This window comes from Dendrobium catenatum, unplaced genomic scaffold (genome assembly GCF_001605985.2).
Source record: "Dendrobium catenatum unplaced genomic scaffold, ASM160598v2 fragScaff_scaffold_178, whole genome shotgun sequence".
NCBI classification, from domain to species: Eukaryota; Viridiplantae; Streptophyta; class Magnoliopsida; order Asparagales; family Orchidaceae; genus Dendrobium; species Dendrobium catenatum.
In genome coordinates, this window is record NW_021318640.1 from 734,107 (window position 1) to 747,517 (window position 13,411).

The 13,411-nt window shown below is 32.3% G+C and overlaps 1 protein-coding gene across 6 annotated transcripts in view; it reads left to right on the plus strand.

The window, feature by feature from the left end:
• The window catches only part of LOC110112197 (electron transfer flavoprotein-ubiquinone oxidoreductase, mitochondrial), a 46,191-nt gene that overhangs the window by 17,606 nt on the left and 15,174 nt on the right, over positions 1 to 13,411 (plus strand). For all 6 annotated transcript variants that reach the window (XR_003699987.1, XR_002305005.2, XM_020844333.2 and 3 more), the window contains 7 exons: positions 6,740 to 6,808; positions 7,770 to 7,862; positions 8,743 to 8,845; positions 9,043 to 9,167; positions 9,324 to 9,373; positions 9,451 to 9,517; positions 10,956 to 11,035. Coding sequence is in view for 4 of the 6 variants with exons in the window: in XM_020844333.2 (XP_020699992.1) it covers positions 6,740 to 6,808; positions 7,770 to 7,862; positions 8,743 to 8,845; positions 9,043 to 9,167; positions 9,324 to 9,373; positions 9,451 to 9,517; positions 10,956 to 11,035 (587 nt within the window). In the remaining 2 variants the exon portion in view is untranslated. The remainder of the gene's footprint in view (positions 1 to 6,739; positions 6,809 to 7,769; positions 7,863 to 8,742; positions 8,846 to 9,042; positions 9,168 to 9,323; positions 9,374 to 9,450; positions 9,518 to 10,955; positions 11,036 to 13,411) is intronic.

Genomic DNA, 13,411 nt, shown 5'->3' on the forward strand with positions numbered 1-13,411 from the left:
GGGTTCGGGTCCAGAAAATCGACCCGTTTGCAAAAACGGGTCGGGTCGACCCGAACCCGAATAGTGCCGGGTCAGTTTCAGGTTCGACCCGAACCCGACCCGTAACCCGAAATTGACAGGTCTATACCATGATCATTGGATAGCATAAAAATAAAACAAAAAATAGAAAATACAACTAATATTGTTCAAAACAAAAATAATGCAAAGAAAATATTTAAATGCATCAACATATTAGAGCAACATTTTCTCGTATTATAATGATTATTAATTTTTTCCTTCATTGTTTTGTCACACATTCATCTTAGCATTCTCATTTCTATCACACATTTAGATATTGATGACTTTTTTACAACTGTCATTAAGATCCATGTAATATTACTGACTTAATTGTGGTTTTATAAGATTTACCTTTAAGCCTTACGATATCTCATTTAAAACTCATGAGACACTTCTCTATTTTAACTATACAACTATAACTCTACTAGTTGTACCCTCATTTATATCCACATTCTTCTTTATAATAGATCGAAGATAATTAAATTTATCATATCTAAGTGTCTCCTTCTCTTCTAGGTGTATTTAATGGTAATGATGGGGAATTTTTGCCAATAAATTAGAAATATTTCATGATCAAGTACATCATAGAAAAATAATACATTATCTTGAAAGATATAAATACTATTTACTCTGGAATTAATAACAAAAATTATATCTTATATTTAGATATCCATCTATTTTCCATTCCCACTATGTTTGATTGATATGGTTTATTTTAGTATGGGGTGCATATTTCCGGTAAGGGGAAATCCCTGTGATTAATTATATCTCAAGATTATTTGGCCCTTGATAAAACTTTTAGTTAAAAAGGTGCTTTGCATTCCCAATTATTAAAACATTCATTAATATATTTATATCATTTTTCAAGAATTTTATTTCAATCTTTGAAATTTCAAGAATGATTGGATCAAGTTGGAATTAATTTTGAGTAAAAGCCAAAGGAAGAAATAGTAGGAGTGCTTGATTTTGAGAAACTTAAATGTGCTCAATATTTTTCTATATTAACCTCTATATTTTGAGATTAATTTTTTGTTAGCGTTGATCAATTTTGTTTAGAATATTGAGTTTACATTCAAACAACACAAAATTGAAGAAGTATCTGGGAAGGTGAGGTTTTTTATTGAGGTTTTTTTATGGCATAACTTAAAAAAAAAAATCAATCTCGGGCGTTAAATTTATGGTGAAAACTACCGATAGATAGTAACTCATACCAAATTTACCAAAAATGCATGAAACTTATAAACTTGAAACCTTAGCTGAGATTAAGTCAGTCTAACCTTTGATCTTAAAATCCTGCCTGAAAAAGACAAAAAATTGAAGTCACCTATGTTACTTTAAAATCATGCAATCTCGGTCTTAATGTATATGCGATATATGTTAGATTATTTTAATTTTAGGAAAGAGAATTTACAGCTTAACCACTTAAGATGCCTGAACATTAAGGTATCTATGTGCTGACTCATAATATAATTTTTTTATTTACTCTTTAATGTGAATAATTTTATTTCTATATGGAATTCGCATTGATATGTATATGCTTATCAACAAATACAATTATGTTTGATGCTAATTTTGATAAACACATTCTTATGGAAAACAATTAGTCAAATGCTGGATTGCATGCTAGAATTTATGAAAAAATGATCAAAAGGGTCACTTAACTCTTTATGAATGACCAAAATGATCCCCAATTATATTAAAAAATTATTTTGGCTCCTGAAGTATTTAAAAAGGAATCAACATAGTCCCATGAGACTATATTGATTCCTCTTTAAGGAATTGAGGGACTAAAATGTCCTTTAATATAGTTGTGGAATATTTTGGTCTTTCATATAGAGTCAAAGGACCATTTTGATTATTTTTTCTAAAATCTGTAAAGAGACTTCATATTTCATTATTACATACCAAGACCCATAAGGAGACTTTGCTTCTCATTTTAGTTTTGAAATCTCCGCTTATATTGGGATAATATATGCAAGTTTTATATGAAAATATTATCTTATACTTGATTTTTAAATTTGTTTACTTTTAATGGATAGAAAAGTTAGTATTATAAGAGTCGATTGCATAACATGTCCATGCTATCCCCAAGCAAAAATCAAAAGAAAGCTAGGAAAAGTATGTTATTCTAATGCATGCCCAATGTAAAAACACAACCAATCATAAAAATAATTAACCGAAAGAATAATATAGAGGCTATTTACGACTAAAAAAGTACATAAGTGGCAGTTAAGTTATCCTATCTTTTACAAATCAATTAAATTGATAGACTAGGCCTTTGGGTCTTCAAACTTTAAGGGTTTCACTTTGGGGATCATTCTTCTAGTTCATGATGCTTTTGTTGTATTTCACAGGTTTTTATGACTTCCTAAAATTACAAATGAATTACATTGTAAAAAAAAAAAAAATCGTTCTTGTTCCTACAAAATAAATATTAGGAAGCATGTAATAGATATTCAAATCATCACGCATGATAAATTTCCTAGCACTTGTAGTATCAAGCTAATTTTAGTCACTATTAGCCATGCATACTCAGGGCTTTAGCATATAAAGCAACACTTGCAAGTTGCAAGCAAATATTATTATATGAGATATTTCTAATTTATTCGACCCTTTTGGGAATGATCACTTGCATGAAAGAACAAATATCTCTACCTTAACACCTACATCACAAATAATCATTAAATAATTATTCCACACCAAATATTATAATCACATGCAAAAAAAGAAAAAAAAACATAATCCTAAAATGCCTAAGGGTTGTGCATCTATTGAGTGTTGGTTTGTGCGACTTTAATACGATTGTTTGATGTGTTCTATTATTGTGAAACAGAAAGAGATTTAATTTATTCAATGTATAATTTCATTTTAAGTTGCTTTTAATGTAAAGGGTTTTTATTTGGATTTTTTGTGAATTTTATATTTTTAAAGATTATGAAAAACACATTGAATGGTCATTTTTCGCTTTAAGGCATGCCTATCATTTACGATGTCCTGAGATCCATTAACACAAGCACTCCACTTTTTATGATGAAATGATATAGCATTGCATGAAAAAAAAATGTGAGTTATTTTATATGAATTTTAGTGATTCTCTTCATGTTTGATTAAGTGGAAGAGAAATTTGCTTAATTTGAGTCAAGAAAACTTGCTCATTAATTTTACTTAGGATTTGATGAAATTCATCTAATTGTACTAGATGAATTTTAGAATAAAGGGTCTTAAAAGAGGCTTACAAATTTTAGATGTAATTTTAAATGGTGGATAAAAGCACCTATTTTGGCTAAGTAATGAAAATCTTAAATCTATATAACTAAACCACCTACTTGATTGGGTCAAATAGGTGGGTTAGTGGCTTTGTGATCAAAGGAAAGAGACCTCCTATTTAATTTGAGTCAAATAAGGACTATTAGGATTGGGTTCTAGGTTGGAAAATATATTCATCCACTTGATTTTGGGTTCAGGAAAATGAATATGAATGTTTCAATAGCTTTTGGAGATAAGGAAACATAACCAGTCCTATGGTTTTGAGCCTAAGGAAAGAAGAGTTATGTGATTTTGTGTCATGTAATAGAGTTGAACTAGTTATTTGAATTGCGTTCAAACAAATGCAATAGGACTAAACATTTTTGCTTCCAACGTGAGAGTTGAAATCAAAGAGTATTTTAAAACTTTTGGAGTTTCAAAAGTTTTAAGTATGTGTGTCTTTCATTTAATTGAGTAAAATAAATGACACATATTAGGCTCAAAGTTCTTTGCAAAAAATTTGGGATCATTTGTCGACTTTGAGATCAAACACAAGATAGAGCAATTCTAGATTTTGGCTCTATAATTGATTAGAAAGAGTATGAAGGTAAAAAAATTAAATAGGAGAGGCTTGATTCAATATTGCGGTCAATTAAAATCTTAACAAAAGGTTGCAGTTCTTATTTATTTGCAATAACTATTATTTTATTTGCAACTTGAAGGAAATTAATTTAAGTGTAATTTCAGTTAGATGACTTTCTTGATTTTTAATTTTTTACTAGTTATAGTTATTAGAAGGCCAAGATATTTTCATTGGAATGGGATTTTTAACTATTTTCTATTTTCATAGGTAATTACTTTTGCATCGCATACTATATCTATATTTGAAACCTTTGAGGCTAGAACGCCCCAGATGCATTTATTGATGTTGGATAGTTCAATTTTACATTGGTTCCTTTAAGTTAGGCTTGTGAAGTCAAATGTATTAATTTTGAAATTAGTTTGAAATGCATACTGCATTTTTCACGACCTGGCCCGAATGCTTGGTTTAACGAGGCAGGAATTAAAACTCGGATAATAGGATCATATCATTTTAATTCATAAGAAATACAACATAAAATTTTCTCCATTCAACTGAAGAGCCACTAACAAATTTTCTCAAATACTTAACATTTGTATAAATCATAAATTACATATGTTCAATGTTGCATCGTCTTCTATAGACGTACTATTCCCTTTGTATCAATTCTAAATCTCTGAAGACTTACCTGAAACATTGTTTAATGGAATGAGTTTACAACGTAAACTCAGTGGGTAACTTCTATGACAATTAACACACATAAAGTACAATACATATAACATTTGATAAATGTTTATTCATTTAACATTGGATATACATTTCCAGTTCTTTGATTCATTTCATTCCCATTCATTCCTTTATCCATATCATATCATATACATATATAACATTTATAATACTTTAACATATATAACTTTTTCAATTTAATTAGTACAAGAGCACCGTCTAAATTGTATCAAAGGTACAATAATTTTCTATTTCCTTTTTTTAGATAGCCTTTTCCTTTTTACATGTACGTGTATTTTGCTTACCCAGTCAGTACTATACAGGGTGAACTTATGTAAATTTTGTATGCTTATAATTTTCCCATTTTCCATTTATTTTTCATATACTTTTATTAATCCTTTCCTCGTTCGTTAATGATATTCCTATATGTATATAGTATCATTTATGTATGAATATTTTTCAACTTTATTTTCTATTTGATGTATTATTTTCCCTGTATTTTAACACAAAATTGCTCTTGCCAAGCTTAGTCATTTGTAGGAATTGAGTGTAATCTTCTATGCATCCTACGTCTCATTGTTAGATTAGGGATTTAATTTGAAGCCTACTGTTTGCGTTGTGTGATTTTCTTATTTATTTTGAAAGCTTCAAAGTTCAAAGCATGTAATCTCACTTAAGCAAATCATTTCCTTAGTTGTTTTGAATCTTCGTTGAGAATTGCTAAGTAATTATTTCCTGAATTTATTTTAATCTAAGCGTTGTGCAATGCCTAAATGACTACATAATCATCGCATCTAATTAGTCCTGCATCACATTGCTTCACATATAATAGTTTCTAAAAAAAGAAAACCTTTGAAGTAAAATCATTATATAAAATACTACTGTCATGTTCGAAATAGAAGAAAAAATATACTAAGTATTAAAATTTCACAACTATAATTATCCACTTTATTTTCCTCTTCAAATCTTCGTCCAGTATTGAAAAATGTTCACCATAATGTAATAATTTAATTAATAATAAATATCAATTGAATATCTCAATAAACATTTGAGTTCTCCTACAAAATTTACCTCACAATATTTTCTTTCCTCCACCGTCACTAAAGTCTATATCACTTGGATTCTTCCAACCTAAATTAAATATTTTACTCATTATTTATCAATAAAAGAACGAGAAATGAAACATAATCTTAAACTGATCACTTACCTTTCCTTAAGAAGGAATTTCCAAAGTCTAATTCCTTGTTCTTCCTTCTCTCCCAATTTCCTTTTCCTTGCTTTCAATTCCTTCCTTTTCCTTTATGAAAAATATTTCTTGTTTTAGAAGAAGTAAAACAAGGAAATTTATACAAGAATGGAAAGAAAATTCAACAAAACTTCTTACCCTTTTTTTTTTCCGGTCGTTCCTCTCATTTCTTCGTAATCTCTACCTCTTTAGCGATTGGAATGAAGATGAGTTGATGATTCTTATCCCCAAACGCGATCGATTGCTAAAAATGGCGAAACGAAATATTTGAATCCTCACACGCATGCGTTCGGTTTCGCCCCAGTCATCTGTTTCGTCTTCTGTTTGCCTGCATCTATTCGCGGGATTAATAAGGTTGGCCCGAATTGAACCTGCCAGGTGAACTAGTTATTACATCATTACTCTTCACCTTTTCTATGGGATATGCAGTTTCTTTTTCTGTCATTTATATTATTAGTTAGTTCTCGCTACCTCCAAATTATGAACAACTATTTGTTTCGCTTGCTTGTCTTCCTAGCTGTTCACCAAACTTAACCACAAATCCCATGCAGGGGATCCCCTTCTTAGATTGGTTAATTTTCGTGTTCAATGGTAAAATGAAATATTGCTCTCGATTAAAAGAAACATTATTATTATTGCTTATATGTCATTAAAACAATCTACTATGAATGTAATTCTATACTAACTGACACTTAGGAATGAAGGCAATGCACTCAAATTTGACATTTCCTTTTGTGGTACCATTGCAAAATGTTGAGTATCTCATTGTTGTAAAATTTTGTGGTTATCACGTATTTAGGGTTTTCCCCATTCTGGTGCCTTTGATTGTTGGAATATCTGCTTTAATCATATTATTTAAGCTTTGTATTTTCCTTAATATGTAGGTATCTGTCGGCTTAGTTATTGCCTTAAATTATCACAATCCATACTTGAGCCCGTTTGATGAATTTCAGGTAACTAGCTTTTCTTTCTTTTTTATTGAATATGAAATATCTTCATCTTTCAGTTTTTTTTAGTATTCACTATTGTTCTTAGTGTTTCTTATTACTTTTTATCACGTTAGCAATTTAAGCATCTGCAAATTCTTGAAATTTGGAATTGTTTTGTGTTATTAAATGGAATCATCGGTTAGTACTTCCCATGTATTTTGAGGCTCTGCACAAATCCTTTTGATGCCACTGTTAGCCTGGAAATCTGCTGATTCTTGTTAAATCCAAGATGAAATGTCTGCTCGTGAACTATAGGTCTTCTAAAAGAGCATGGTCTACATTAATGGAAAATTAGGAAGAGCTCGGAAGTTCTGTTTTAGTAAACTTTTCTCTTAGCATCCGGAAAAAATATTTATATTTTCATATACCGCTTAGTCCTACATAACATATGATAGGGATGGGAAGAGCCTTCCTTCACTTTGAAACTTATTACATCGTGCCCGAAATTGTATTTTTTTTTTATTCAGTACCAAAGATGATTATGCGCTTGATCCTAATATCTAATTCTCTGCACGCACGAATTCCTTTTGTTCAATAGAATCATCACTAAGAGGTGCACCGTGGTATTGCAAGGAAGACTATTTTCTGTTTCAATATTGATTTGGCAATTAAGATTGATTCATCTGCCGAAAATTATGGAATGCCACTATATTGGTCATCCATAATGAAAACATGTTATACTTTGTTTTTGCTTATTTCCTTATTTTCTTATTCCCTTCAAAAATTGTGAAGACCGATATAATCACAGAAATTTTCAATGTACTATTTATTTGGCTGTAGAGTTTCTTCTAATATGATCTGTGATTTCTCTGTTAGATTTATGAGTAAATATTTCCTGGCATTCAAATGTTCGAGTATGGGTTTAGTTAAATGGAAGTATACCAAATTAAACAAATGCTTTGTTTGCAACTTGCATCCCTCTCAGAAATTCAAGCATCACCCTTCAATCAAATCACTTTTGGAAGGAGGAACCGTTCTTCAATACGGCGCCCGCACTCTGAATGAAGGTGGTTTTCAGGTAAGCATAAATATTTGTTGGTGATCTTTGATTTGCACAAGCCATGAAACTGCAAGACACTCGAGTCATTGGTCCTCTTATTTGAATTTTGTTATGCATAGTTGCTTACATCCTTAAAGATAGGATACGAAATGAGCATATACGTGAAAAGGTTGGAGTAGCTCCAATAGAAGATAAGATTAGAGAGAGTCGCCTTAGATGGTTTGGTCACATAAAATGGCGGCCTTGCAATGACCCAGTTTGGAGAGTAGAGGTATTAGATTTGACTTATGTTAGGAGAGGTAGAGGCGGACCTAAAAAGACTTGGTTAGAAAATATTAGGAATGACCTTTCTTTATTAGATTTAAACGAGAATTTGACCTTTAATAGGACACAATGGAAAAAAAGGATTCATGTAGCCGACCCCACATAGTGGGATAAAGGCTTGATGTTGTTGTTGTTGTATAGTTGCTTACATCCTTATGGATGGAGACTAACTGACAATGAACGTATGACCTAGTTATTGTTCCATGAAAACATAAAATCTCTGATTAGGAATATCTTAGGACCCTCCTCCATTTATTCATAATGAAAAAGAGAAGTAAAAAAAACTTGTCAATGAGTAATAGATTGGTTATGAGAGAAGGCAATGTAAGCTTATAGTCTTAGAATGTGTCAGTATGAATCATCTTGTAAGTTTGGTCAATGCTCGAGTTGACTTTTTTCTTGTGTATGTGTGGTCTACATTTCTTGGGTTTTAACACTTGTGAATACAACAGAGATGGCTTCCCTTTTTTTAGCACGTTTTCTATTAACATATGCCATACGTATAATCATCTGTTTATGTTGACAGTTTTCTTCTAAACTTCTATTACATTAATTGTTGAACTTTGATTTTCAGTCCATTCCTTATCCTGTTTTTCCTGGAGGAGCTATTATTGGTTGCTCTGCAGGCTTCATAAACGTGCCTAAGATAAAGGGTACACATACAGCCATGAAATCAGGTATTCCTTGTTTCCATTTTATATCATCTTTGAAAATCTATTTCGACTCGATGTCTTGATGACTTGAGCTTATTCGCTCACCATTTTATCCTAAATCTCTGTGAAATTATCAAAGCCATTCAACTTTTTATGAACTTTATATTTCTAAAGTTTGCAGCTACCAATTTCTGAAAGCCAATAGTAACATGTTCTTTCAGGAATGCTGGCAGCAGAAGCAGCATTCAATGTCCTTTTTGAAGGTTCTCAATTGGAAACATACTGGGACAGTCTTAAGAAATCCTGGATATGGGAGGAGCTGTACAGAGCACGAAATTATCGCCCAGTAAAAATCATTCTATTAATAGCATATAATGTTGTTTCAGAAACTTTTTAAGACTAATCTAGAATTTAGCTACCCGATAGCCTACTTATTGTTCTGCATTTTGATGAGTTTTTAATCTGTATTTTTAATGAATTCTGTCCAATCCATTTCTTCCAGGCATTTGAATATGGTTTGCTGCCTGGTTTAGCCTTCTCTGCATTGGAGCGGTATGATCAAACGTTCTAATGTACTCGGAATTACTTGACGTTACTTGGATGGCTGATACTGTCTTCTCTTTTATTAGTTATATTTTCAGGGGAAACTTGCCTTTGACACTAAAGCATGGGAAACCTGATCATGAAGCAACAGAAGTGAGTCCAACTATTCTATTATTCTCATTCATTGAGACTTTGATAATGCAACAATAACAACAACATCATCAAGCCTTTATCCCACTAACGGACTAACCAAGTCTTTATACATCTACCTCTACCCTTCTTAACATAAAACAAATCTAATAAAGAAAGGTCATTTCTAATATTTTCTAACCAAGTCTTTTTAGGTCTACCTCTATCCTTCTTAACATAAGTCAAATATAATACATCTGCTTTCCTAATAGGGTCATCGGAAGACCGATATTTTATGTGACCAAACCATCTAAGACGACTCTCTCTAATCTTATCTTCCACTGGAGCTACTCCAACCTTTTCACGTTATGCTTATTTCGTATCCAATCTCCAAGAGTAAAGTTACTCATTCACCTTAGCATTCTCATCTCTACAATACTTAGCTTAATATTATACTTCTTTTTAATGGCCAACATTCTGCACCATAAAGCATTGCAGGTCTAACCACCATTTTATAGAATTTTCCCTCAAGTTTGAGGGGGACTTTTCTATCACACAACAAGCCCAATGCATTCCTCCACTTCAACCATCCAACTTGAATTCTACTAATTATATCCCCATCTATTTCACCATCACTTTGAATAATAGAACCAAGATATCTAAAATGTGCACTCTTATTAATGACTTGATCATCCTAAGTCACAATCCCCTCGCTAGAACTATTATTACTAAAATTTAATTCCATATATTCAATTTTAGATATACTCAAACGAAAGCCTTTAGACTCTAAGATTGACCTCCACAATTCAAGTTTACCTTCAACTCCCTCTCTAGTCTTATCAACAAGAAGAATATCATTAGCAAAAAGCATACACCATGGTACAACCTCTTGCAAATGTCTAGTGAGAACCTCTTGCAAATGGGCTTAAAGATGATCCTTGATGTAATCCAACTGAAATAGGAAAATACTTGGTCAAACCACTTTGTGTTTAGACTCAAGTAATAACTCCTCCATGCATATCCTTAATGACTTGAATATAAGCATTATTAGCCCCTTTCTTTTCTAGAACTCTCCATAGCACTTCTCTTAGAACTTTATCATATGCTTTCTCTAAATCAATAAATATCATATATAGATCCTCCTTATCCTCTCTATACTCATCCATCAGACCTCTCAATAATGTATAGCTTCCATAGTAGACCTACTCAGCATGAATCTAAATTGATGTTGAGAAACGTTAGTATCACGCCGCAACCTATGCTCATAACTCTCAATACTGTCTTTGCCAGGTCCTAAGTCCTGGATGAAAAAGTGGAGGGCTGCATTAGGTAGTCGACATCCAGTATAAAATTTGTCGAATAATCATGACATGAACCCTTTAAGGCTTTGATAATGCTAAATAAAAAAAGGAAATTTTTTTAGAATTTCAGAGATATCTGACTGGGAAAGTTTCATTTATAGATCGCAAGTCATCATACTCCGATCCCGTATCCAAAGCCAGATGGACTGTTATCTTTTGATGTGCCAACTTCACTGTACAGGTTTCCATTGAACTCCCATTCAAATTTATGATGGTTTTATTGATTTGGCTTTTTCATTGTGTTCAAGAAAGCTGACATGCCCATATACTTAACGTTTATTTAACGTTTGCTGCTTCTATTTATTTCACATCTATGATTCCTCTCTTTTTCCTTGTTGGAATATATCACCTGTTAGCTTGTGAACTTTACAATTTGGCGTGGTAAATGGTGAAATTCTGTTGGATTACTTCGGGTTTAAATGCAAAACTTGATATAGGCTCAACGTTAAGGCTCTTCTAAAGTGGCATCATCGCCTTTCTCTTACTTTTAGAATTGGAGATTAGTATAGCAAAGAAAGATTGATATTTATTTTTTTAATTAAGTTTAATACTATAACTAAATAATGATATGAGTACAAAAAGGAAAATTAGAAATAATTGTAAAAGAAAATAGAAAATGCATAAGATAAAGAAATCAAGATGGCCAATGGATTATGAGAACTACGAGAAAACACTCATTTTGAATGGTCTAGCTTAAAACCTTGTGAATACAAGGGTGTGTTGATAAATTTTTTTGGTTCTTGTCCCATATGGTTAATATGATTTTAAACCTTCTATCCACCAAAAGCATTAACACTCTAAATGTTTCATATGAAACCTATGGTTTTTTAGGATCATGATTATTGACGTACAAGTTAGTGGGAGAAGAGGTGTTTCAAGGATAGGGAGATTGGTGTTAATGATGTTGATTGTGGATGATATAGTGAATAATTTCGATGGAAAAACAGGGGTAGGGATAACCGTTATGTGCGGAATATGATTGTGTTGATCAATCGGGTTGTTATGTTGTCTTGGACCTCAAGTTTTCCGTGCTTGTTGGGGGTGTGGGGGGTTGATGTAGGCAAGCTGATGATGGTGTGTATTTTTTATGAGCCATTTAGTAATCAATGTTTTTCATCGATGATGGTAAGTTTCTATTGAAGAGGACATTGGTTTTAGTGGGTGATTTTAAGGACAAAACATCCAAGGTGTCTTCTTAGGAAATTTTTTTTTTTAAAACTTCATGACAGAGTAGCAAGTGTATTTTTTTATGCAATGTGAACAACCAATCATGTATTCTTGGCAAGCATTTTTTTGTACTTTTTTAGCGTGTAAAACCAAACAACATAAACCAAAAAACTAAAATGATGCCAAAAAAGCCCTTCTTTGCATTCGCAGTAAGATGATATCTTTTTGTGCTTGTTAAAGTTACTTCCTTCTTATTCTATTGTGGGGTAAATTTCTTCTTCGGGCATCTTACCATAGATGTATTCATAAATTTTCATGTCAGATTTATGCCTAGATAGATACATAATTATATATGAGACGCATTGACCCTAATGTCATTTATAAGGCTTATCCTTAGAAGCAAGATTGGGCACCAAGCTTTTACTCGTTAGTGATCTATCATGTCAGGGCTCGTGGCTATATGATGGCAAATGCTTAAATGGTCTCCTATATTGACTCCATGGAGCCACTTATTCACTCCATTTTTTGGAATCAATTCCCTGACTTCATCTGCATTATTTCAATCAATCCATTTATACCCCCTTTGAGTTCTATATTTGTAAAATTTTGCAAGTGGGTGTTACTATGCTTGGTCTTCTATCGCTAGGAATTTTGGTTTGAATTAGACTGCTAGTTAATTCAAAAAAGAAGGTATGAATTGGGTCATCATCTTGTACATATTGACAGAGGCTAAAATTCAAGGGCATCACATCTTATTATCTTCCTGCAAAGTTTTGGACATAAGCTTCTTTCTAAATGTTTTCTAGGCCCATTCAGGAAATTAGAAATAACCATCATTGCCACAAAAGGAGCATATCAATTGCTCAGAACTGGAACTTCCTACCACTATGAATGGCTGCTGCTCCATTAGTTAGCTCTTCACTCAAGACTTTAGAAACCAATGTTTAGGCTCTCTTTGTATTAAAGATTTGTTATTGTGGGATGAGGATAAAACACCACAATGACGAAACAAGCAAGAAAGTAAAAGCAGCGGGAAAAATAAAAAGGACACAGGATTTAACGTGGAAAAACTCAAAATAAGAAAAACCACTGAGTCACATACACCAAAAAAGCACTAATGAAAATAAGGGAGAAATTTAAAATATAGATCTTCTCCTCTCTCTTTCGCTCTCTCGCTTGCTTTTTCATCTCACATGCACTATTTCTCTATGTCTAACTCACCAGGAAATACAACGAGAAAAAACCAGTTATAACCACCCAGGGACGCACCTTGAGAAAGAAAGGAGAGAAACTATTCAATCCGTCTTGCAGCATTTCAGCGCCAGTTTGGGCGCTGTTAGTGCTCAAGCCTCTGTCTGATGATGCTTTGCCACCTAACCCAAGCAAGGGG